This window comes from Lontra canadensis, unplaced genomic scaffold (genome assembly GCF_010015895.1).
Source record: "Lontra canadensis isolate GAN:19392208 unplaced genomic scaffold, GSC_riverotter_1.0 scaffold204, whole genome shotgun sequence".
Lineage (NCBI taxonomy): Eukaryota > Metazoa > Chordata > Mammalia > Carnivora > Mustelidae > Lontra > Lontra canadensis.
In genome coordinates this window covers 1,164,049-1,191,112 of record NW_022631198.1, presented here as the reverse complement: position 1 = coordinate 1,191,112, position 27,064 = coordinate 1,164,049, and the positions used below count along the sequence as shown (strand labels likewise).

The following is a 27,064-nucleotide window of genomic DNA, read 5'->3' as shown; positions in this document are numbered from 1 at the left end:
AGATTTAAAAAGAAATCTTCACCCATAATTAGTATCTTCATAGCTATTAAAAAAATAGGTCATGATTTCATTCTTAGTGCCATTTTTCAAATACTACCCTTTTAAGGATTAAAACCACCTGACTTTTATTCTGTGTAATGAAAACAAATGGCACAAAATAAATACAAGTTCATTCTCTGAATACTAATATAATGTCTTACACACATTCATTTACTAATTTTACTACCTCCTTCTGTCCCTCACACATACACACACACTACACACACACACACACACACACACACACACACACACACTCCTTTTTCAGTCTTTATAATGGAGGGATGTTAAAAATCCCCTCTAGACTGTATTTGGTTTATGCTACAGTACTAATACTCTGAGTTGAAGGAAAATTCTTTATACCAAACAATAACACATTAATGTTATTTAAATGTGCTAAATTAATCACAGCTGAAGTTTGTTTAGAAGCTTACACAAAAATAATCAGAAAACAGATCAACTCTTAAGATTTTTTTTAATAAGTGCTCTGTAAGGAATTGTGTGAGGACCTAAGGAGAAAGATTGCGACAAGTGTTACCAAACAGCACAAAGGAGATTTGTCCCAAAGTCCTGCTTGTACCTAGGCAATTAAGTCCATTAACCCAATGCCCAAAAATACTGACAATTAATATGATGGGGCACTAGGGTTCCCAGAAAGAGACATTCCTAACTATATACCTCTAACCATATAATTAAGGAAATTTCAGTGGAGAAAATCAAGGTGAAATGTTGCATTGTTTCATTTAGAAGTGAGACTCTCAAAAACCTTTGGACAAACAGATAAGGGATACATTCTTTTTGGCTTCTCTAAACATGGAGGCCTGAGGGCTATATGGAAGGGAAGCAGGAAAGCAACAAGAGATTTCTAAAGGTATTTTTTAGGCATTGCTTCTAAATTAAAAAGCCCAATTCAGACAGGGGCTGTTTTTTTTTTTTTTCTCCTTTTTAAATATATATATTCATTCAACCTCTATGTCACAAACCCAGAAAGTTTCTTGTGAGTTGTGAGACAGAAGAGCTTTTAAATTCCAGGCAAGCAAAATGGACATTTAAAAAAGAAGGGGGGAGGTACAGGGGGAATCTGGCCCTAAGGCGACAAGTGGTTACACAAGGCAATTGAACACACAGCAGAACTTTAAAACCTATAAAACAAACTGGAGCCTTTTTGTCCTTTAATCAACCTTATATCTTTTTTTTTTAACTTTTTGAAAATTTTTATTTAAAAAAAAAAAAAGAACACAAAAACACAGACTTCTTTCACTTCAGTATGTGGTATGTTGCAATTTCCAGTTTGTTCAATGCTTTAAAGCTCAAGGATGCCTCTGCTTTCAATTGTACATGGGCCTGAAGCATCCTAGCTTTTGGCAAGCAGGCAGGAGACTCAACAAAAATCAAAATAGGAACAAGGCAGACTAAATGCAGGGCACATCTGTAAACATATTATACATTTGAAAATTACAATATCAGTAAAAGTGATACAGTTTACAGGTGAAATGAAACTATCTGGAACTGGCCTACCACAAGTTTCTGAACCTGGACTGATACAATAAGTTATTATATATATATATTATGTATAAAAAGTTTTGTTTACATCAAGTGGAATTGGCAATCCATGCTTATACTTTTAAAAATCTAAGCAGGGCAGGAATCCAGACTAAAGATATTTCCTCTACTCTATGTTGAGCCCAACAGCTTCTTCCACAAACTACTTGTTAAAAGTCTCAAATAATCAACAAAACAAGAAAACTCATCCATACTACAGTCGCTCAAAACTGGACATTTCTTAAGCAAAGGGTTTGAGCAAAAGTAGGTACCTTCTCCCCCCAAATGCCCCAGGGGATCCAGTCTACTTTTATTAGAAGACTACACCTCTCTATATAAATGCCCTGCTATTTTAACCTGTATTTGACATACATGGATATACTAATTTCTGTGTGTGTGTATGTGTGTGTGTGTATGTGTAATGTGATGCTATGTCAGGCCAGAGAACTTGTTTTTATGCCACTAACATCACCCAATCTTAAATTGGACCCTTAGTTTCTGCACACACACACAAAAATTTATTTCAGCATGCTATATACAAGCTGCAGTGCAACAGGATGGCAATGTGATGATAAGACAGGGCTAATGCTCTTCTCTGCCCAAAAGAAAATTTCCAGAATTTCACATTATTTTCCTTAAAAAACCCATTTTGCTCTAGTAATAAAATATATTTATTAAGATATAATTAGAAGCTAATAAGCTCAGAAGTATAGTTTGCATGAAAACACCTTCTATAGGCAGGGTTTATTACCTCCTCACTGGCTAAAAACATGAAAAGTTTTATAATTTTCATGGAAATTTTTCTTCCCCTTTTAGATATTTCTGAGAAATTAAAAGAATTTACAGAAAGGTACAGAAGGTTCTCTTTAGATGTTCAATGAAAAACAAGGAAAACAGCACATTTAGTGTTAGTGACAGAGAGCAAGTCTGGAGCACCTACAGTTGAAAAGCAGAATATATTTTTGCTCCCACTTACACAATTACATTAAAATATGGGCAAAGGAGTATTTTCTCGTATTAAATATCTAAAGCCAATTGTCTGCTCTGTAACTTTTCCTTAAATGACACTCATGGGTTCTTCACTTGTTGAAGTCCAATATGTAACCAAAGCCAAGTGAACTATGTACCACCAACTATTCCAGAATTACAGAACTTCAATGCCCTCCCCTATTCCCACCCCACAAAAAATAAAAGGAAAAGAAAATATTTCCCCAACACCCCCATAGAGGCTGTTCAACTCCTGGCAAGACATGCAAATCATATTCGCTAAAAAAAGAAAGAAAAAAAGAAAAAAATACACCCCCTGCAAACTTCAAGGCATTTTTATCCAGCATTCTCGCAGGGCTCAAAGTATAACCAAAAGATCAAGGGAGGAGTGGGGGAAAATGGTGAATCATTCTGGGTTCCCCGTGATTAGTGTATCACTTTAGTCACAGAACAAGATACAGAGATCTTTTAAGTGGATTTGCCTTTCCAGTGGGTCATTTGTTGCCCAAGTTGATGACAGCAGGAACTTTAGAACCACGCTTGTTAATAAGTCTGTATTCATTAATCACTTGCATTCACACTTAAAAACAAAAACTAACAGAAGAAAAAAAAAAACTATTCAGTACCGGAGATTAAATAACCTTGTGTAGTCTCTTGAAATAAATTTGATTCCTTAAGAAGTCTAATTACTTTCAGTTGCCTTTTTTTTTTTTAAATAACTATATATATATATGTATATATATATATTTGTATATATTATCCTGTGATTCTACTTATGGTTCCTCTGCTGCGTTGAAGATTTAGGAGCATAAAAGCCTTGTGTCCCCCATGAACGGTGGCTCTAATGCTGCAGAAAGGTTACAAATAGGCAGTCTGGTCCTTCATTGATCTGGACTATCCATGGCTTCATTGTAAGTGATTATCCTTTTGGGATCTGGAGAGAAGGTTAAGAAATAGATACATAAATAAAAATAAGGTCTGGAATGCCAAAAGGCCCGCCCATATTCCAAATAAACATCATCATTTTAGCTGCCTCCTTTTTTACGAAAACACAATTTAAAGACCACTTCTTTGGGCACCTGGGTGGCTCAGTCAGTCAAGTGCCTGACTCAATTTTGGCTCAGGTCATGATCTCAGGGTTAAGACTGAGCCCTGTTTTGGGTTCCACCTTGGGCTCTGCGCTGAGTGTGGAGCCTGCTTAAAATTCTCTCTCTCTCGGGTGGCTCGGTTAAGCGTCTGCCTTGAGCTCAGGTCATAATCCCAGGGTCCTGGGACTGAGCCCTGCATTGGGCTCCCTGCTCAGGGGGAATTTGCTTCTCCCTCCATCTGCCTCTCCTCCTATTCGTGTGCTCTCTCTCTCTCTCGCAAATTAATAAATAAAATCTTACAAAAAAAAAAAATGTTTCTTTCCCCTTCTGCCCCTTCCCCCCTCTTAAAAAAAAAAAAGAGAGAGAGAGAAAGAGATAATAATAAAAAAAAAGACCACTTCTTTGTATTAACACACATATGATCTACTTTTCCAGGACCCAATAGTTTTGCATCCCAAAGGATTTCCAGCAACAGTGTCCTCTAGCCAGTGAGGGCTTCAGTTTCTACAGATTAGAGAGGGGCTGAGTTAAGTTAAAAAGGATTTACGTCGGGGTGCCTGGGTGGCTCAGTGGGTTAAAGCCTCTGCCTTCAGCTCAGGTCATGGTCCCAGGGTCCTGGGATCGAGCCCCACATCTGCTCAGCTCAGCGGGGAGCCTGCTTCCCTTCCCCTCTCTGTCTGCCTGTGATCTCTGTCAAATAAATAAATAAAATCTTCTTTAAAAAAATAAATAAATAAAAATAAAAAGGATTTAGGTGTTTCTCCCAATTATAAAAGCTTACGGGCGCCTGGGTGGCTCAGTGGGTTAAAGCCTCTGCCTTCGGCTCAGGTCATGATCCCAGGGGTCCTGGGATCGAGCCCCGCATCGGGCTCTCTGCTCAGCAGAGAGTCTGCTTCCTCCTCCTATCTTATCTCTCTCTGCCTGCTTCTCTGCCTACTTGTGATCTCTGTCAAATAAATAAATAAAATCTTAAAAAAAAAAAAAGCTTAAATCGTTCATAATCCAATACTAAAACAAACACCTGGATTCATTTATTTATTATTATTTTTAAAGATTTTACTTATTTATGACTGAGAAAGGGAACACAAGCAGAAGGAGTGGGAGAGGGAGAAGCAGGCTTCCCTGAGCAGGCTGAGCAGGGAGCCTAATGCAGGGCTCAGGGATCAGGACCTGAGCCAAAAGCAGATGCTTAATGACTGAGCCACCAAGCCGTCCCAGATTTATTAACTTTTGTTCTCAGTAAAATGAAGTCAAAATTTACTTTAACTGATATGGACTAATAAGGAACTGTTCGAGGCACATCTAACACCAAAAACTTCCAGTTAAGATTGGCAAAACTATCAATTCAGTCCTAATTATGACTTATTTCTTTCTTCCTCCAAATTTCCCATAGCACCCCCAGTCTTTATTCTCTGCAATGTGCATAAGCTAAGATTCAGGTGCTATTCTAAATTCTAATTATTTAGCTGTATGCTCCCCCTCTTCTGGAGAGGCATTAATTTTATTACGTACCATTTCCCCTATCTAAGAACTTTTAAAAGTAATACATGCTTTTAATACAAAATAGGAAACCAATAAAATTTGTCACCTAATGTAAAAGTATAAAGGCCTAAAAATAATTTTAAAGATCTCAAGCTCACCTGAGCCTAATAGTCAATCTAATTTAGCGCAGAGATAATATCCTTTCTAGGACTGTAACAGCCGTCCTCTAGCAACCTGCCATGAAGATAATGCTAGCTCTTAATAAGTAATAGCCATTTTACAGTAAATATAGGAAGTCTAATTTTGCAGAGTATATTTTCTAGTCTATTTTTCTCGTTTGCCTTTGAGTAAGAAGGGACAGAGAAAGCAACTCAAAATAATTCAGGAGCTTGCTAGTTATCTTCACAGCTGTGTTAGACAAGTAAGACCTGACCTAAGTATGAGAGAGATGGGAGGAGGAGCAATCCCTGGAAATCAGGGAAACCTACTTTTTTTTTTTTTTTTAAGATTTTATTTTAAGTAATCTCTACACCCAACGTGGGGCTCTAATTCACACCCCTGAGATCAAGAGCTCCATGCTCTTCCAACAGAGCTAGCCAGGTGCCCCCAAGGAAATGTACATTTAATCTTGCCACTTTCTGGCTTACACAGTGACCTTTCTCACTTATATTAGCTAGCAAAGTGGATGGGAAATGGGATGCAATTCAGTTACAGGGCTCTAAAAGCCCAAATCTATTAGTGACTAGTCCTCCACAGACTGAAACTTACCTTATTTCAGGTATTCCACAGCTACCACATTTTAACATATTTAGAAAAGCACACAATTAGGATAACCAATTTGATTTTTTTGGAAAATTCCAAACAATCAGATGTGGACTATTCACTCCCTTTGCCTTCCTGCTATTCACATCTTATACATGTGGTTCATGAAGGAAGCTACTTTGCTGTTCTTTAGATTTTTAACCCTATACTATTTCAAAGAATATACAGCCCAAATAAGGCTTCTAAAAGAGCCAATATTTTTCTGAACTATGAACTTCAGTTCTTAGAATACCACTTTGTCTACCACACAAATACAGATTAAAACTGGCTATAAGTGGAAACACTTACTCATGTTGGTTTCCTACATTAAAAATATTTATGTTGTCTTACTTTCATAATCAGGGAGGAAAAAATTCATGTTCTTCACCTTGCAGGTGAAGAGTATTTTCATATACTCTTTTCATTTACAGTGTTATCCCATGTTTAGCAATCCTGGTATGGGAGCAAATGTATTTTAACTGCAGTTATTAAATAATTCAAAATGTAAAGCCTATTTCCTTGGTGGGTCACTGTTTATGTTACTCCTACCCAAACATAACATATGCTTAAGTCATTAGTACTAATATTTTAGGTAACCTAACTATTCTTACCTTGCTTCTGCAAATTCCAAACAGATTCCATTTCTGCAAAGAAAAACAAACAAACATTATTTTATATACTAAGTTTTGTAGAGCAAAGTTTAAAGCTAGGATTTTCACTTTAAACCTAAAAAACCTAGACTGGGCTGGAGATAGGGTTGAAATGGCATAGTTCTACTAAATCTTAGACAAAACATTCTTATTTTCTTAGAATTCTCAAGAAGTGTCTTTCAGATTGCCTTAAGTTGATAATATAAAGTGAATTACAGGGGCACCTGGACAGCTCAGTTGATTAGGTGCCTGACTTCAGCTCAGGTCATGATCCCAGGGTCTCTGATCAAGCCCTGCATCAGGTTCTCTGCTCAGCAGGGAACCTGCTTCTCCCTCTCAGTTTGTGCTCTCTTTTTGTCAAATAAATAAATAAAATCTTAAAAAAAAAAAAAAAAAAAAAAGTGAATTACTGACTGAAATTAAACTACTAAGAGAGCAATTCTATCTATACAAATAGTGAAGATATGCTGAAGCATGCCATAAAGTGGTATTTTTTGTAACAGCTCATTATTATTTAAAAAATGAAGTATTTTTTGGCAATCCATCATAACCCAATGGTACCAAAAAGTCTTCTGAATAAAGTACTCAAATTTGATTAAACATGATGCTTAAAAGGCCTTATTAAAATTTTACTTAACTCTTTGCTGTAGGCAAGCAATTGTGCTCTTCAAACCACACCTACTCTTATTTTTAACCCGTAAGGTCAAAATGCCAATCCATACCCATTTATTAGTAAACACAATCCTCATTTGCTCTAATTCCATTGAAATATGATCACAATGTGCTTACTTTGATAACTTACAGTGAAGAAAATATGCACATGACCAAACTAGAGTGACATACAGAGAAAAATTCTATCTGGAAGCATTCTGGAAAGCTTCACAGAGGGCTTATTTGAAGGTTTGATGAGTAAAACAATAGATGACTACTGTATCACAAGAACCAAAGAACAGGAAAATAGAAATTACAATACCTTGAAAGGAAATATCCTATTGGGTTTACAATGTAAACAAAGACTACACAGCAACAGGAATGAACCTAACTATGACTACGGAATAAGTGTTCTTCCCATGGCCATACAACTGTTATTCTGAAGACAAAAAGGCGATTTTCTTCTGTATAACTGGATTTTGTGTAATTGTATTCCATACAATTTATCAGTGGCCAATTATAGTTAAAGAAAAATAAAACGGGAGCTCAATAAGATAGAATATATCTGGACATGGGTCATAGTTAAGGTACAACATAATCTCTCCCCAGGGCTAAAAGTGTACAAATCTCAAATTATTCTTTTTTTGTTTTATGTTTACGGTTGGAGGCAGAGAAGGGCAGATCACAGTCTCCCTGCTCTCCTCTATCCCTCATCAAATTCACTCTTAAGTTTTGAAAATTTGTCATAATTTTATGTTTGGAACAATAGGTTAATTATTCAAACTAATTATCCAGATAACACTGCATTCAAGGTATCACAATAAATGCCCAATTAGGGGTGCCTGGGTGGCTCAGTGGGTTAAAGCCTCTGCCTTCAGCTCAGGTCATGATCTCAGGGTCCTGGGATCGAGCCCTGCATCAGGCTCTCTGCTCAGTAGGGAGCCTGCTTTCCCCTCTTTCTCTGCCTGCCTCTTTGCTTGTGATCTCTGTCAAATAAATAAATAAAATCTTAAAAAAAATAAATGCCTGATTAAACAAAAATGGGGAAATAATACACTAGTTATCACTTGGTCCAAGAGCACAGATGGACGTTAGGGCTTTAAATCACTGGACAGGGGCACCTGGGTGGTTCAGTTGGTTAAGCATCTGCCTTGGGCTCAGGTCATGATCTCAAGTTCTGAGATCAAGCCCCCGCCACTGGCGTCCCTGCTCAGTGGAGAGTCTGCTTCTCCCTCCCCCCCGCCCCTCCCCTTGCTTGTGCTCACTTTCTCTGTCAAATAAATAATATATTAAAAAAAAAAAAATCACTGGACAGATATCCATCCAAAGATTGTCAAGAAAATTTCCTAGGTCTAAGGGGAGAGAATTGTGATCAATTTAATCTGGAAAAAAGAAGATAAAGCAGGAAGGTTATTCTAGTCATGACACTAGTATCTATCCTCTAATTTCTATTAGTTTCAGACAATTAGGAATAGTTGAAATGGTCTTTAGAGCCATTATCCTAAACATTTCTGTACTTCAGAATGGCTTATTTTAAGAAGTTCAAAGATCAGCCTTTCTTTGGTTGACCTGACTTCAAAAACATTAATCCAACACAAATGTTTTTTCTTTTAGTGAAAGTACAGAAATCCACATTTTCCAACAAATACATTCCTGAGTTCTGTATGTATTGATTACTCAATGCTCATTACTGTTAACTGTTTAATGTAAAGATAAATGTGTATTTAGTTATATTATGTTGAAAAAAACCAAACTTTCCATTTTGACCCACCTATGCTTTAACATTTCCTTTTCTCCTCCCCCATCACAAACCTCAACCTGCCTCTTACCCTGCCATCCTTTTCTGGTGCAGGAGATGGGGAGGGACTACACTCAAGAGTCCAGAGAAGTACTTTAGTACTTTTAAATTTTAAAGACAAAATATAACTGTTTGAAACCACCCAAGTTCTTTAATGGATTGAAATCATTTCCTTAGCTTAATCCTGATTTAGTTTTAGGTTTTAAACATAGATTTTACATGATTTCTGGTAAGAAAGTCTTATTACACTGAAATAAGGGCTCTGGAGCAGTGAATTTGATTATGCTTTTTGAGGAAGGTAAAGGGATGTATGACCTAGCTAAAAAATTAGCCATGGCCAACCAACCTTGTAGCAAGAAATAAATCAACATTATCTGAAACACTGAACTGAGAAATTCCCCTTCTAGTTATTTAATATTAAATACTTCTATAACTAGTAGCAACTTGATGTCCTTGATTAGAATTTTAAGTTTCTATGAAACTTAAGATCAGAAAGAAGGGAATAAATCAAATATTGTTTGCATGATTAACAAGAACCTAGTAAGAGAATATATAGGAAAGGAGAAAACTGTATTTTTGCCCTTTTTGAAGTTACAAAAGTCTCCATGCAGATTCTAAATACAAAATGAGTTACTCTGTAACTTATTTACTTAAGTTACTTACTGTTTTAACTACCATAAGAGAAGCTGAACAAAGTAAGGCACATTCAACTATACAGTGTCGTAACACAGTTTACTTCTAATATTGCCCTCATCATCTCCCCCAAAATCTTTTACTTCCAGGTTCTTTTTAAAGTTGGATCCCAGCACCTAATTATGCAAATAGTTATTGAGAAATGGCCACAGGCAGTCATGGTTTCTGCTTTGAAAATATACCAAAGTAGGCGATTTTGTTAAAATTTTGCAATTTAGACTGCCACCATCCAAATGTTAAATTTTACCATATAAAATTTTTCAAATATTTAGTTACACAACCTCATCACGAAAGAAAATTTAATATTCAATTCAATTTTTGAAAGCAGACTACTTCTACTTCCTACATAGCTCCCTATCACAATGCTCCCTGTAGTAGATGTCCAATAACTTAGAAGTTCTAAATTTCAAGTAGTTTAAAAATTACTATTTAGGGTCTAGGGATATAGATGTGAAACTAGAAAGGCTCTAGCTCCGTGAGCTTAGTAGAAGAAACAGCTTTTCTAGATAGAAGTATCAACATGCAAACAAACCTTGGTGATATTCAAGTAGGAGGTATGCTAAAGCAGGGGTCAGCAAACTTGATTTCTACCCACTGCCTGTTTTTGCAAGTCAAGTTTTCTTGAAACAGAGCCACACCCATTTTATATATTAGCCATGGCTGTTTTTGTGTACAAGACAGAATCAAGTAACTAGAATTGCAAGGAGAGACTGACCCCGTGGTTCACAAACCCTAAAATATTTACTAACTAGTCATTCATATAAAAAGTTTGCTAACCTATGCTTTCGTGGTCAAAATTATTTAGTAAGGCTGGATGCCACTAAAACAAAAAGATTTAGACAAAGAATACTACTCAGGGAACAGAGCTAAAAGTCACTAAGAAGTAAAGACTTACACAAAGACAAATGCTATTCTGCTACTCAGGGGATAGCACAAAAGCACACACAAAGGAAAATTTCCTATTTAAACCATACAGCTGAAGGGAAGCCACTGAAAATATCTGAGATTATTATACTAAATATCAATAATAATTGAGGTAACTGCAGAGTATGGGTGAAGTGATAGTACAGTCATACCCCTTATCAGGAGAGAGGTTCCAAGACCCTTCCCCCAACAACAGCAGATGCCTAAAACTGCAAATAGTACCAAACCCTACATATACTATGTTTTCCCCTATACATACATGCCTATGATAAAGTTTAATTTATAAATTAGGCACAGTAAGAGATTAACAATAAAACAATAAAAAACACACTGTAAAAAAAGTTATGTGAGTGTGGTCTCTCTCAAGTGTCTTACTGTACTGTACTTACCATTTTTCTTGTGATGATGTGAGATGAATAGATGCCTAGTGATGAGATGAAGTGAGATGAATGACAATAGGCATTGTGACGTAGCATTAGGCTACTACTGACCTTCTGACGATTCAGAAGGATCATCTGCTTCCAGACCACAGTGACCGCGGGGAACTGAAACCGCGGAAAGCAAAACCACGGATAAGGTGGGACTACTGTACAGAAAAAGAGCCCAGTAAATGTTACTGCAAAAGTGAAGACATTAGGACAGTTGTATTAGAGATAGAAAGGAAAAAATGGGTATGTTAGAGACAGGATCCATATAAACTAATCATCAGGGTTTGGAAAAAAATGAATTCAGTGTTATATACAAAGACTAGAGTGGTGATGTTGAATATATGTGGTTTGAACTCAGAGTAAAAGCAGTTGAAGTTTTGAGCTTAATACACAATGACAGAATTGGATGAGATTACTCAGAGGAGTTTGGGTAGCATGAAAGGGAGACTGAAAGAACACCAACATTTGAGAAAAAGAATGATACCAGGCAGGTTATGCTGAAGATGTAAAAGGGAGGAAAGTGAGTAGTTATGGAAATGCAAATTAGAGAATTTAGGAAGGGAGTGTTCAACTACAGCAATTCTTATTAAAAGTTAAGACTGTTAACTTTCTAGCCACTCTCTTTTTCCCTAGCTAGATGTCACTGCCTTGGTCAAGCAGTGGTACCTTATGAACATTTCTGCCCTGTAATCTTTTTTTAAGAGGCTTCTCTCACCCCTAATCGGGTCTCACTTTCTATCTTCTACACCATGGCTATCATTCTCTCCCTCTAAAAATATAAATCTGAAAGGGACCAAAACATTTCAATGGATTCTCATGGCCTACAGAGACTAGATCTGTTCGTCTTGTATAAAATTTCCAGCATTTGACACAGCTGTACATCAATAAATAAACTGGGCAACTAAAGACTTTTTAACTTATATCACTCACTTTCCTTGAATCACTCTGAAATGACTAGCATGTTCAAATACTATTTCATTTCCTCCCCCTAAAATAGTTATGACTTTCCTTGTACAATAAATAAACTAATTTCCACTTCTTTTTAAATCCCGACTAGCCTTCTCTGACCCTCTCACCCCCCCTTAGGAGTTTCTCTATGTTCCACACAAATTTTATATATTTTTCTACAGAGCAGTCATACTAGTCATGTATTTCCTTCCGTGTATGTTTCCCTATTAGACGGAATTCCTTAAAGACATGAATAATCTCTTTTCATCTCCTTATCACAACTGCTTCCCACAGAGCTTGGTGCTATATGTAAATATTTGAACAAAATACTACTCATAAATCAGTCAGGAAGCAAAAATATAACAAAGTAGTATTATGTCCACTGAAACCGATATTCAACCATTTTTGACCTACAAAAACAGCAACCACATATGGTCCAACAAAAAATTCAGCATTTAATTCTCCAAAGAAAAAGACTAAAGCTAAGGTTAAAGGTTAAACTTGAGACTTTTTTTTTTTTTTAACTTTTAAAATTGAATGATACTATTGTCCCAGTTTAATATTAACATTTAAGGGGCACCTGGGTGGCTGTTGGTTAAGCATCTGAATCTTGGTTTGCACTCAGGTCATGATCTCAGGGTGGTGAGATCAAGTCCCACACTGGGCTCTGTGCTGGGCTAAGAGCCTGGTTAAGATTCTTTCTCTCTCTTGCCTTCCCCATCTTCCCTGTCCTCACACACTTCCTCTCTTTACAAAAATAATAATAATAATAATAATAATAAATCTTCTGAAAACATTTAAACTTCTTAAAGATTTATTTATTTATTTGAGAGAGCAAGCGAGTGAGCATAAGCAGGGGAGGAGGGTTGGAGAGGGACAAGCAGGCTCCCCAACGAGCAGGGAGTGTGATGTGGGGCTTCATCGCAGGACCCTGGGATCATGACGTGAGCTGAAGGCAGACACTTAACCAACTGAGCCACCTATGTACCCCAAAAATATTTAAACATTTTAAAAAGCACATGTCTCAGGGCACGTGGCTGGGTGGCTCTGGATGGCCCAGTCACTTGGGCGGCCAATTCCTGATTCTGGCTTAGGTCATGATCCCAGGGTCATGGGATTGAGCCCTGTGTCCAGCTCTGCGCTGACAGTCTCCTTGAGATTCTGTCTCCCTTTCCCTTTGCCCCTACACAAGCACACTATCTAAATATTAAGTTTTTTAAAAGTCTAAAAACCAAAATAAAAAGCATGTCTCCCCACCAAAAAAGGAAGTCAGTCAAATATAAGGCTAAAAAAGAGGACTGTCACAATTGAGAACCTCCCCCAGGTCAATTTACCACTGATTTTGCCTTCCGATGCTTCATCAATGATGGCTACCTTATCACCCTGTTTTGCTATTCTGATTTCCTTCTCCAACCACTCCATAGTACCTCCCTATTCTTTTGCAAAGACTGTCAGAATCTTCTCCCCACCCTTTCCTTTTCCATTTTTGACTATACCAGAGAATTAGCAGCTTATTATCTTTGCTTAAAAAATTTTAGGGGCATCTGCCTGTCTCAGTCCGTGGAGTGCGTGACTCTTGGTCTGGGGTTGTGAGTTCTAGCCCCATGCTGGGGGTAAAGATTACTTAAAAATAAAATCCTTGAAAAAATTTTTTAAAGGTAACCTCTACGTCCTATGTGCAGCTCAAACTCACAAGCCCTAGACTGACTGAAGTAGTTAGAAGTCATCACCTTTTCAGGAGATACTTAAAACTCTTCACTGGTTCAATTTCAATCTTATATTCCCAATTTGGAGTTACACCAAACCAGACTAAATAGAACTGTCTGGACCACCTCTAAATATATACATTAGAAACTTGGAGCTTCAAGGTTTGCTTTTGGGTTCTGGTTCATTTCTACTTCCATGCTTATTCTAATCCAGTTTACTCTGAAGGTAAAATATCAAATTCAAGTTGCTTGGAATGAAACTGCTATTACTAAGATAGTAATAGACAATTTCTGCTTTTATAGCATGGGAGGTTCTTCCCTCACTTTCAGGTGGTAAGCTAACAAAATCTGGGGGTTAAATTTTACCTTCTATAAATTCTTTACAAGTTACCTTTCAGACTAATACCAAAGTAAATTCATTACTATTGCACTCATAAAAGCAGACTTAATGAAACATCAAGCATCTTAATACGGATGCTAAAATGGTAAGTCACTAGGAAAAAAAGGATCTCACAACCACGTTAAATTGTTACAAACATTCCTGTATGTCCCATATTATAGAGGGGGACAAAAGGATCCTTCCCCAATCTAAGAAATTCAACTAGGGCTGAAACCAAACTCAAATCTTTAGGCACCTGTAGTTAAGATTATGAGAAAGACAGCTGTGATGCCATAAGCAATCAGGGAGCAGTAATAGTAAAATGCAGTAAAGGTGAAAATACTTGCTCAACACTGTGTGTAAAGGAGAAAATTTAGTATTCAGATGCTTCTGTAAACAAAAGTCTTCTTTCCCTTTGATGGATTAACCATAACTTGTCTCCTGCCTCCTCCTACCCTGTAGATCAACTTCCTCACTCCCAAACCTAAAATCCCCTTTTTAAACTAAATATTTATTTTCAGATAAGTAATACATTCATATGACTACAAATACAAATGGGAAAATCTTGTTACTCCTCTGCCTAGACTATTTTAAGAGCTCATTAGAAAAATGCCTTCCAATCTATCTTACAAACTGGTGCCACATTAATCTACCTGAATGCAGGTCAATAATACCAACTCAGTTTTTCAAGCTCTTCAGTAAAATAAAACAAAGGCTGATGTACTATTTTATAAATTTAGAAGCCCAGACTTAAGAACAAATGATTTTTTTCAAGTACACAAAAATTAGGAATATTTCGGCATTCATCCGTCTCCTGTGCAGTTTCAGCCACTTCCATTCCACCAGCCCATCTCCCTGACATTCAGTGGCTTCCCACCTGCCTCCAGACCGACCTGACGATCTGGCAGCAACTTACCTTCTTTCTCTTTTATGTCCCCTCACCATAACCAAAGCAGAACCCTTTCACTGTTTACATTTACTCAGAATTCTCCAACTTATCCATTCTTTATTTTCCTCTTCTCTGCATTTCCATACGTCAAAAAATCTTCCCCCGTCCATCAAAACTCAGATTAAATGCTGCTGCCTCCATGAAAACATACCCCGCATTTACTCTTCCCACCTTTACGCCATTAAAAATTCTCCTTCCACTAAAGTCTTCTATTTATATCTGTATACACTTAAAATCTTGCCTGATAAACTTGTGTACTTTTGCCTCTACTTAAGCTCTACAAAGAAAAAGACTCAATCTTTCAAAGTCTTCCAAAACTAAGTGAAGTACTTTGCCTGTAAGTACATAATAAGTGAAAGGAAAACACACACACACAATTACTGCACAACTGTGTCAGAGAAAAGAAAAAAAGGATTAAGCTGAAGAAAGCTCTCTAGAGTTCTCAATCCTAGCAGGCAATGAGAACCACCTAGTGAGTTAAAATACATTTTTATTCCAGGGTGTAGGCCAGATCTAGTGAATTCAAATCATTTATGCCAATAACCTATAGATAACAGAGAAACAAATTTTTAAAGTTTTATACTGTAGCGCCTGGTGTCCTCTCAAGGATATTTTATACTAGATAACTGCCATGCTGACTCACTTCAACCGTCAAGAATTACACCTTATTTTATTCATCTCCCCTTGCAGCTCTACATGCTGGATAAAATTTACCATATAAAATTATTTTTTCATGAATATTACAAAAATATCAGCATTCTGAATGCTTGATAACCTTCAGCACAGTATTAGGCAAGATAAATCAACCTGGTTTAAACACTGACCAAACACACAACTCACACCAACCTACCTTATTTATTTCAACAGATTTGGCTTCAAATGACCATTTCAAAATCAAAGATTCACCTCAAAGAGTTAGGGTCTATTAAATGCTTTAAAGGAGGCAACAGCTGTCTGTCCTGTACGTGCATTAAAAGCTATCACTCTAACACAATGGAAGTATCAATGAGTAAAATGTTAGGTACCTGGAATTTGCTCTTGACACTCCTACCAAAGAAACTGTGAAGGTAGATAGGTTAAACAAGAATGACTAAGCTTTTTAAATGTTCAGGCTAGACATGGGTACTTTGGGGTTCATTATAGGTTCCACTTTTGAATATAAATTTTTTCATGGCCAATTTAAAAAGATAACACTTTAAAGTTCACCCCTTAAGTGCCACTTGAAAAAAATAGAAAACAGGACCTATGTCTCACCATACATATTAATACTACTATGTAATGGTACAATATTCCTCCGATAATATAAAGATTAACCCTCGGTTTCTTAAGGAAAGTTAATAGCATAACATATATCATAAGCTAAAAGAAAAATCCCAAGAATTTTAATTCCCACCAATCCCTTTTTTATGCCTCATGTATCTATCTTTATTTCATATCCTCAAATTTACTGAACATACTTCCAAGGCTGCAAATAATTAATGTTTAATCTAAAAAATGCACCATTCCTACTGAACTTACTGAGCACCCTCTTACCTACTATTTTCAAATAAAGTTGTTGAAGAACTTATTTTTCAAGTTAGGAGGTATGCATAAGAACTTCTATTCCTGAGCCTAACTAACTTCGTAAGTGATCGCCTTTGAATGTTTAAAGAGAAGACTACGCTAAAGGACCAAAAAAATACAGGTGTTCTTTTAAAGGATATTCCAGTAAGCTTCTGGATTACCTTCTTTAGAGTTTAACTTAAAAAAAAAAAAAAAAAAAAAGGCAAGCCAGCCTTCACTTATAAGAACTTCAGATCTTCAAAAGGTTGTAATTCAAAACAAATTCAAAGAAAAGAGAAATTAGTGACCTAATAAACCAATCCACATTTGGCAGTAATTCAAAGAACCTGCCACTTCAGGAACTAACTGAACTGAATGTTATCCATTGTTGGTGGGAAGGGGGATGCAGCAATAACACAATCAATACCAATTTAATCTCAATAATATTCAACTACAAAATTTGAATTGATGCACTTCACTAAAGCAAATCATTCATTACTATCAGCAAAATTAAATGTAACTGCATCCATGTAGGGGCATTTAGCTCATCTAAATACCACTGATTTCATGTCTAGTTAGCTTACCTATATGGAAAATGCATACAGAATACCTAGAAATAAATTGGAGTTAATACTCCCATTTAAAAAGGCTTACAATTCACCACAATAAAAATCTATATAAAACTAGGAGCCACTTAATGGAACAACTTGTCCCAGACTTTTTCCACAGGCTGTGGAAGAAAACCGGATATGCTCTCAGGTTCACACAATGACCACCAATACAAAATACTCAGGTAAAGATTTTCCCAGTAAAAGTCTCTGGAGGGCCGATGGCACAGAAGATATCACCAGAAACGCCAACTCCCCCAGCAGAATTTAACTTATAATTAACCACAAGTCTTAAGAAACTAAGCAATTTTTTTTGGTCTTGACTTTCCTAAAAACATCCACTTCTTGGTCAATTCATTTATTTCCAAACAGCAGTGCTGGAGAAAAAAGTGAAGACAGGTAATTTTATCTGCCAGGATTTCTACTCCTAAACTCCCAAAAGGCACTACTACTACTTACTCCCATTTTTTAAAGGAAGAAAAATAGTAAAAGGACATCTGTTCATTTTACTAATGTCTTCCAGTTTGCAGATAAGGTAAGGTATGCAGAGGCGGCAATTTGCTTAAAAGTCACATAAATAGCTTTGTTATTCATCTCCGAGGCAGTGATTCTTCCAGGGAGAATATGGGAATTACCTCATCCCCACTATATGATATGCTGCCCCTTCCCTGCAGTTCCAGGTCACTGCTTAAATGAGCCAATACTAAAAATGGGAATGTGCAGCATATCTGAGGTGTGTGTATGCACGCATGGGGTATAGATTTGTGAGGGGAGGAGGGGAATATGGAAACGGAAGACTGAAAACTACTGTTCTCAAAAGTATCAAGGTTGTAAACATCATTCACTAAGCCTTGTTATTTGCTGTAGGTATTTAAATAAGTATAGCAAATTTTTAAGACACAATATAGCATATAGCAAATTTTTAAGACACCATATAGCAAATTTTTAAGACACAAATAGCAGCAGAGCCAGATAAGCACCAGACTCCGGATTTCAGCTCAGATAATGATCTCAGGGTCCTGCTAAGCCCAGAGGTGGACTCCCTGCAGGGAGTCGGTGTATCTCCCTCTCCCTCTGCCCCTCCTCACCTTCGCTCTCTCTCTGAAAAAAATGAATTTTAATTTAAAATAAGACACCAAGAAACCATATTCTAAAAAAAGTTATGGGCATGGAACTTGAAAGATATCTGATTCCTTTTTTAAACACAGGCTTCAGGGCTATGAAAAGTACAGACTCCAAGTGCCTGGTTCTACAATGCTAACTGGGCTTGCTGTTGCAGTTATCAAAATTATTTTCCAGTTACCATTCAGCACCCATTATTCCTTTGTGTAAAAGAAAAAATAGTTTGACACACCATCTTTTTGGACTCCTCCTCAAAAACACTGCTCCTACTCATTTTACACGTATTAGAACTATCAAGTGAGCTCACTAATAAAGAAGCGTTATGATATAAAAAGCAAAGGAGAGGGAACATCTGTTCAAAGAAAAATTTTAAAAACAACCCAAGAGAAAATATGTCATCCCTTTAGGCACAACCCCACCCTTCTTCACTCTTTGAACTAAGTGTAGGAAGTCAAATACACTTGTATATATATATATTTTTAAATGCTTTTAAGTTGAAAAAAAATTTCTTCAAAATAGTACTATTGCCAAAGACCCTAAATTAGTTTATCAGCAGCTTTATCCACTGTTACTGTCAACTTAGTTCACAAATTCTTAAACAATCTCATAGTAATTTCCAAAATTCACCCTTAATACACCAGCTAATAAATGTAAGTTAAATCGACCAGTAAGAATCTTTATATAAGAAAAAACGAGTTACCTTTAGTGTGATATACAATAGCAGCCCTCAGGTCAAAAGAACCCCAGCTATCATTTCTTTCTAGGCCTCTCTGGTATCTCTGTTCTTTGGCGGAGCCTAACAAAGTGTTCGTAGGAGACGCCAGAGGATTTTGATTTTCTATCTCGTAGTCCTTTGAGAGAAACACTAAAGCACCTTGACTACTGGTGTCTGCTTTTTGCAGGTCACCTATATGACTGGGTTCCAAGGATAAGGCTCCACTCTCACTAGTAGTCCCAGATTTTAGAATGCTACCCAGAACTTGAGGACTAGTCCGTTTTTCCAGCTCATAAGCCTTGGGAAACACAGGATGCTCAGTTCCTGAGGGGATTATTTCAGCACCCTGTGGAACCAAAGTGGCAGGATATTCCCCTTGAAATGTCACCTCCATCACTTTATGATCTGATGACTTCCCAATAACAGTCTCAGGGCCAGCACTGGGCTCATTTATAAATGATAAACCCCACTGATTCTGGAAGATATCCCCCAGGTTTTGCTGATCTGTTTGAGAGGGCAGATCCACTTGTGCTGTGCTCAAGAGCACAGTTTGCATATTTGAAGGATAGATAAAAAGGCTAGATTTAATTTGTTCAACAGCTGCTGAAGTCAGACTCATGTCCTGGAGAACTGAATCAGTCCCAGAAGAGATGGGTGTTAGAGTATTAGCAGCAGTAGTTAGCAGTGGCTGACCCCCTGGAGAATACACACTTGCATCAGTCCCTGCTAAAACAGGCCCATTAGAAAAGTTGGCCGAAGTAACAGATTTCAGCGCTGACATAGGGACCTGGGATAACCGACTTGAAGATTGGGTCTGAGTTTCCCCAGTAGATGACGAAGAGGATGAAGATGAAGATGGCGACACAGAAGAATTCTGTACAGTTTTGTTGAGGTTTTCCTTAACTTTGCTTGCATAACTTATTTTAGGAACTATTTTAGCGCTGCTATTGTCCACTGGAAAAACGGGGGGTGGTTTAAATAGGGTCCACGAGTCCTCTTTGGAGGTAACAGCAGAAGCATGCTTTCCTTTGGGCCGATCATCAAACTTTTTGTTGCTCACACCAGGTTTAATATCAGAACTTTTCCGGAGCATATCACCCACAGCAGGTTTTCCTCGATTTGTTCCTCCAGGCCCAGTTTCATACTTCCAAATGGGCTTCGAACCATCTACTCGATTTCCCTTTTGTTCACTGTAGTCAGGCTTGAAAGTTTCAAGTCCCTGTTTTAAGGTTGGGACACTGGTCTCTTGTTGCATTATTTTGTCCTGAACTAAATTAAGGTTTTCACAACCCTTGGCACTATTGCGCCTAGCTTTCCTTTTTTTAGGAGTGGTATATCCGCTCTCAGATCCACTACCATCGTTATCTGCTCCTTTGCCCATATAACCATTAGTAATATAGCCAGAATTATTTGTTACAACACCATTTGGAATTGCTACTGTATCAGTCTTGTCTACAGACTGGTTCTCTCCAGATTTATTTTCATAAGATTTCCCATTCTTTTTGTCCATACTGTTTTTCTGCATGAAATTCCTGGTTTTAATTCCTGCTTTCCCAAAGGTGCTGGCCTTTACAGTCTGCTTCAGATTAGTGTCTACAATTTGTTGGTTGCCATTGAGGACCCTGGAAATAGGGCTGGTAGCTTCATCAGAACCCAGGCTCTTTAAAGATATTTCTCTTTCTCCAGCATTACCGTTTAGTTCACCATAGCCTAGAGGGGGAAAAAAAAGGTTTTTTTTTAAACAATTACAATATACAGATTACAACAGTACCTAACTTTTTTTTTTTTTTAAAGATTTTATTTATTTATTTGACAGACAGAGATCACAAGTAGGCAGAGAGGCAGGCAGAGAAAGAGAAAGAGAGAGAGAGGAAGAGAAGCAGGCTTATCGCTGAGCACAGAGCCCAATGAGGGGCTTGATCCCAGGACTCTGGGATCAGGACTTGAGCTGAAGGCAGAGGCTTTAACTCACTGAGCCACCCAGGCACCCCAACAGTACCTAACATTTAAAGACACTATGCTAGGAGCATTAGCTTGACTATCTGTTATTATTTCACAACTACGAGAAAACACCTGTGAGCCCCGTAAAGTCTACCAAGCAAGAGACTGAACCAAGCTGGAATTCAAACCAAAGTCTGAGGTCAGGAAGAACAAGACCTCTTAAACTGTATGCCATACTCTCTCATCTAACAATCAACTTACCCATTGTTCTCACAGGCTGTTGTAAAATTTCCTTTACAATTAAGAGCAGAGCTACCCTCTGGGCAAAAATCAAGTTATATTGATACATTAATTGTATGTATTACAGTAAAATTTAAAAATCTCTTTCTAGGGCCACCTGGGTGGCTCAGTTAAACATCTGCCTTAACTCAGGCCCTGATCTCAGGGTCCTGGGATTGAGCCCCACATCATCAGGCTCCTTGTTCAGCAAGGAGTCTATTTCTCCCCTGACAACTGTCTACCCCTCCCCGCTGCTCGTGCTCTCTCGCGCTCTCTCTCAAATAAATAAAATCTTAAAAAATATATATATATGTATATACACACACACACACACACACACATATATATATATATGTATATATATATATCCCTTTCTATGGCTGGTAGTCACCATAAGCAGTTTCTACTGCATTCTGCTAAAGAAAAATCTAATACTTGTGAAATTTTTCTACACTAGTCTTGAATTTATTTTAACATTTCCCAGACATTAGATCATACTATTTATGTATGAAACCAAATGTTTCTAACTCTTTTAAGATACATTTTCTTCATTTTATATCTGGGTAAGAAGACTCTCAGAGAAATTAACTTGCCCAAGTCACAAAGTAAAGAACTGGAAATGTGAACTACAGCCTGCCTATGACATAGTTTCCTATTACTATGTAATACTGCCTACAAGTGATGCAGTATTATTTACTAACAAAACTACAACGCAAGTTATTTAACTTATTTATTTTTAAAGATTTTATTTATTTATTTGACAGAGAGATACAGCTAGAGGGAACACAAGCAGGTAAGTGGGCGAGGAAGAAGCAGGCTTCCCGCTGAGCAGGGAGCCTAATGTGGGGCTTGTTCCCAGAACCCCGATCATGACCTGAGCCAAAGACAGATATCTAATGACAGCCACCCAGGAACCTTGAAAGGTATTTAATTTTAAAACGTGTTATGGTGTTCAAGTTTCAGACTTTCAACTGCCATAAACAGTTTATTACCATACGTTATTTAACTAGGCTAACAACAGTTTTCTCCCATTTCCTTACCAGTTAAACAGTGATATTAGTTATCCACCTTTCTATGAAATGTTCCCAAAAGCATTTTGAGGTCAAGTAATTAGAAACAGATACATAACAGAAGGATAAACACAAATTCATTTAAGGGAGTTTTTTAGGGGACTGGGGGAGGGGCATCCAATCAGAATACTAAGTAATTTGCCTTTGTCACTTTTATTCATTCATTCTTGTGGGTCTTTAGCCTGTGAAGGCTAAAAGGAATGTGAGCTGTATATTCTTGTTTTGAAATTGTTTTAATTCCCAATACAGTAAACATCAATAGATACATAACCCACAGTAAAAGCTCTTTGTGAATTTTAAAAGCATAAGGGATCTAAGGTTTTTTGTTTTTGTTTTTTAAAGATTTTATTTATTTATTTGACAGAGACAGATCACAAGTAGGCAGAGAGGCAGGCAGAGAGAGGGAGGGAAGTGGGCTCCCTGCTGAGCAGAGAGCCCAATGCGGGGCTCGATCCCAGGACTCTGGCATCATGACCTGCTCTATCGGGATTGTGGGATCATGACCTAAGCCGAAGGCAGAGGCTTTAACCCACTGAGCCACCCAGGGACCCCTTGTTTTTTCCCCCCCCCAAGTGTGAGAACCATTGTTTTAAAATAATTTGATGTGGAATAGAACAGTCTGGGAAGATGCACAGCAGGATTTACTGTAATTTTAAGGCACTCATTCCGTATCAGAGAAAAAGATAAGGATGCTACGAATGAACAAAGGCATTTTCTCCTACTGTATTAACTTTCAGAAAATAACTCAAGACTATAATCGTTCCTAAGATTCAGTGGCACAAAACTTGTAACACAAAAAATTTATTTTGTTAAAGCTCTTTTGCAGAATTGTATTTAAATTTTTTTGACTGCTGAATGTGTTTTTTGGATAGCCAATCAAATCAAACTTTTGGTGGAAAAATTCTAACTATGAAACTACTAGTAAAGAAGAGACCATTCCTTAGGATGTTTTCTGAAAGTTTCTTTTTTTTTTTTCTTTAGAAAAGCAGCAAGTTCCTAAATAGAGACTCTCATCGTTTTTAACAGATCCAAGTTTACCTGTGTACCCCTAGACTAAAACAAAACAAAGAAACAAAACAAAACAAAAAAAAAACACTACATACACCATTTCATGCTAACAGGCCAAACAAAGGTTTTGTACTCTTGGGCCTATTAGTCATAACTTTCTCAAAGGTAAGCAATCTTAAGAAAAAAAAATTTCAATGTCCAAACTAACCTGAACCAAAGCCAAGACTTTTAAGTGAACCAGAATAGTTTTTCCTGAAATTACTAATATTTAGTGGTTCCAGTATCAGGAATCACCTAACAATTTATTAACAGCTCAAAAAACACTATACTTCCACTCCCAAGTTTTAGTAACAAAAAACATTTCTCATTTAACTGAATTTTTTTTTTTAGGGGCACCTGGGTGGTTCAGTCAGTTAAGCATCTGCCTTATGCTCAGGTCATGATCTCAGAGCCCTGGTCTAGTGGGGAGACTGCTTCTTCCTCTCCCTCAGCAGCCCCCCAACCCCATCATGCTCTCTTTCTCTCTCAAATAAAATCTTTAAAATTTTTTTCTATAGAAATTTACACAAAGTGTGTAAGAGACATTTTCTTTTAAAAACTTAGGTATTTAAGAAAAACATGCAAATACCACAGAATCACTGAGAGAAATCAAAGGGCTCTTTGCACTTTCACTATTCAGGTCTGCCATGCTAAAGCATCTAACCCTATTTTAAATGGACTCTGCAAAACTTCAGTCCTAATAAATCTAGCTTTTGGATTAGAAACCCAAATTACTGAACACATTTGGCCCTCTCTTGCGCCCTCTTCTGGAAAATGAAAACGGGTTCCTCTTTATAGATTTGTGGGTAATGGGTCATAAAAGCCCACTTCAACATATTACAGACACATTTCAAAAATGCTCGGTTTTCTTAGTAAATTAGCATTATACATGTTGACGCCACAGTACCGTGACCAGGCCACACATGGAAAACTGTTCATCCCAAATTGTTTACATTCTCTCAAAATCGCTAAGCCCAGTTTCCCCTCTTTATCCTCTTCCTGGATTAGACATACTACTTTGAAGAATGCCGGAGGCTGAATGGTTCAGGGGCTCTTCTGTATGTAGAGACGATTCCTGCAGGGGTGGTGTATATTAATACCTGACCAACTAAATAAAATTTTCCAATCTGAACAGTAATACTGCTTTATATTCCAAGCAACCATGATAAAGATTTTCTTTCCTCTAAACTGAAAAAGACCTAAGGTTAAAACATTTAGTGATGTGTATCTTCTGATAGTTTTCAAACTGTTCCAATCCGTTAAGATTAATTCGCAATAGACGTATATGTTCATTTCTACTGCACACCTGATGTCCCTACCCCCAAAAGTGGAAAATCTGGCATTCCAATTTCAGTCTTCAAATTACATTAATCTTCAACAGAACAGTAATTTTTCTCCAGCTCTCAGTAACTGTTTGTATCACATCTGATATGCTGGGTTTAACATCCATTTTCTTACCATTCCCTTCATTTCTCTTCCAATTTATAAAGAACCTTTAATTTGTAAAAATCTGCCTGGTCACAAACTTTTAAAGTTCATTTCTTCTAAAATGTTTTCTAAAATGACTTTTACCCTCAATTTAACATTGTTCAAATCAAGAGTTTGGGGCTCGGCATCAATTTGAAAATAGGAAAACACCTTTCCTTTTTACATGGAAAAAAGCCTCGTCCAAGGCAAGATGGTAGTGAACCAACCGCATGGATGAACCATCTCGTTTCTCCTTTAAGGACAAGAAACAGGGGTCAAAAAAAAAAACCTCGCCCGCTACCCCATCCAATCATTTTTCTAATCTCGCTCCTCAAAATCACCACCCAAGCCCAGAAAGTAAATGCTGGGGGGCTTGAGAGAGCTAAACCAGGTTTTTTTGTAAAAAATGAGCTGTTAGAAGGAAAGGGCCCAAGTGAAAGCCTGAGAGGCGGAGTCGTGAGCGAACCTGGCAGGAGACGAGGTTCCTGTGGCAGAAAAACTCGTGACCGGGGAGCCTGGTTCCCGCTGGGTACCCCACCCGGCCTTCAGGCACCGCCTCTACCCAAAATGTACCCCCCTAGCCCTCCTGCCCCAAGGAGTGCCGCGGCCGCCGCCCGCGGCCTCCTGCTCCTGGCTCCACTTCGAGGCCGGCTCCTCTCCCGGACCGCCCGCGCCTCCCGCCGCACCCGGGAGCGGGAAACGCGGCCGCCGGCGCGCGGGGCCCGGTGCAGGCCGCTCCCCTCGTGGCCGCTTCCCTCCCCCACCCCAACCGCCCCCGCCCCTCACCCCAGGGACCCGCCCGGGGCCGCGCGGCCGCCACCGGGTTACACAACCCGGCCGGCGACGGGGGGAGGGGCGGCCAAGGGCCGGGGGCGACGGCGCCCCCGCAGTGCGGGGGGGCAAGGCGGCCGCGGGTGGGGATCCCGAGACCCCCAGCTCCGCCGCGCCGAGCCCCCTCGACACCCTTCCCCCTCCGCTCCTCAGTGGGCCGGAGTCGGTGACAGGAATCGGCTTCCAACATGGCGGACAGGAAGCGGCCCCGCGAGGAGGAGAGAACATTCCAGCCGCGCCGGCTCTGGGGGGAGCGGGCCCGGGGCGCCGGCCTCGCGAGGAGCCGTGAGGGTAGACTGCGGGATCTGCTGCCCAAGAGGGGGCATCTAGAGGTGCAAATGACTCGGGAGACGAGGGGTCCCGGCCGCCCCCCCAGACGGGGAACCCCAAGGCCACAGGTGGGCTTGGGGTGGCGAGTGAGGGAGGACACTTCCTCAACTCTGCCCACCTACCCTCGCCTCGCCGCCTGCAAAAGGGTCTCGCGACATCACCCGAGTCGGGATTCGCCAGGCCTTCTTGAGCTACACCCCGAAGGCTTCTGGCGGGGGGAGCTGTGGTCACCCCAACTCAGGGCCACAAGATTAAGGTTCCTCCGGGGCCTCAGGAAGGTAAACGGGAAAGATATAATAAGGCTAGACTTCTAAGGCCGACCCTCCGGGTCTCCCTCCAGCCCTGGCGGGGGCCGGGAAGGTCACACTGGCCTGGTTGGGCCTCTCCCGTGTTGAGGGGAAGGAGAGGGCGCTGCAAACCCCGCGGCCCAGCCCGGGCTTTGGAAGAATGGAAGGGGGCTTCCCCAGACCCGCAGGTCACAGAGACACACAAACACACACGCACACACACCACTCCGACCGCGATCGCGCTTTCCACATCCAGCCCCACCCCCATCTCCCCTACCCCCCACCCCCATTCCCCTTCCCCCACTCGTCCTCCCTCCCAGACCTGTTTTCTTCTTCGGCGTTTCCTGGTGCTGCTGGAGGGCGTGTTTCTGCTCATGTTTCAGCGCCTTCGGCTGGGCCTTGGGGCTGCCCTCGGCTCCATGCTGCAGGTATTGGTGAGGCTGCTGGTGATGGTGGTGGTGATGGTGGTTGTGGCTGTGGTTGTAGAAATAATAATGGTGGTGGTGGTGCGGCTGCTGCTGCTGCTGCTGCTGCTGGGGGTGATGGTGCGGATGGTGGTGGCTGTGATGGTGCTGAGGCTGTGGCTGGCCGGGCTTCTCCTCCATTGAAAGCGGCTGGGACTCCCTGGCTGAGGCTGCGGGCTGCTGCACCGTCAGGATCTGAGACTGCTTCTTGGGGCTCACTCAGTATATCTGAGCGCGTCTAGCCAGCGCACTGGTTAACCGAGCGATCCTGCGAGATTGGCAGCGACGCTCCAGCA

General features: G+C 39.3%; 1 protein-coding gene across 1 annotated transcript; it reads right to left on the bottom strand.

The window, feature by feature from the left end:
• Positions 1–497: 497 nt before the first annotated feature.
• On the bottom strand, positions 498–27,064 carry NUFIP2 (nuclear FMR1 interacting protein 2). Its single transcript, XM_032848462.1, has 4 exons — positions 26,627–27,064; positions 19,038–20,762; positions 6,551–6,583; positions 498–3,502 (listed from the first exon to the last, which is right to left on the bottom strand). The coding sequence occupies exons 1-4, from the start codon at positions 26,907–26,909 to the stop codon at positions 3,450–3,452; spliced, it is 2,094 nt and encodes a 697-aa protein (XP_032704353.1). The 5' UTR covers positions 26,910–27,064; the 3' UTR covers positions 498–3,449.

Coding starts and splice junctions, on each gene's coding strand:
- NUFIP2 (XM_032848462.1), bottom strand. CDS start 26,909: ATGGAGGAGAAGCCCGGCCAGCCACAGCCTCAGCACCATCACAGCCAC. Junction 20,763..26,626: donor AACGCCGAAGAAGAAAACAG/GTCTGGGAGGGA, acceptor TTCCCCCTCTAG/GCTATGGTGAACTAAACGGT. Junction 3,503..6,550: donor TTGGAATTTGCAGAAGCAAG/GTAAGAATAGTT, acceptor CCTTCTCTCCAG/ATCCCAAAAGGATAATCACT.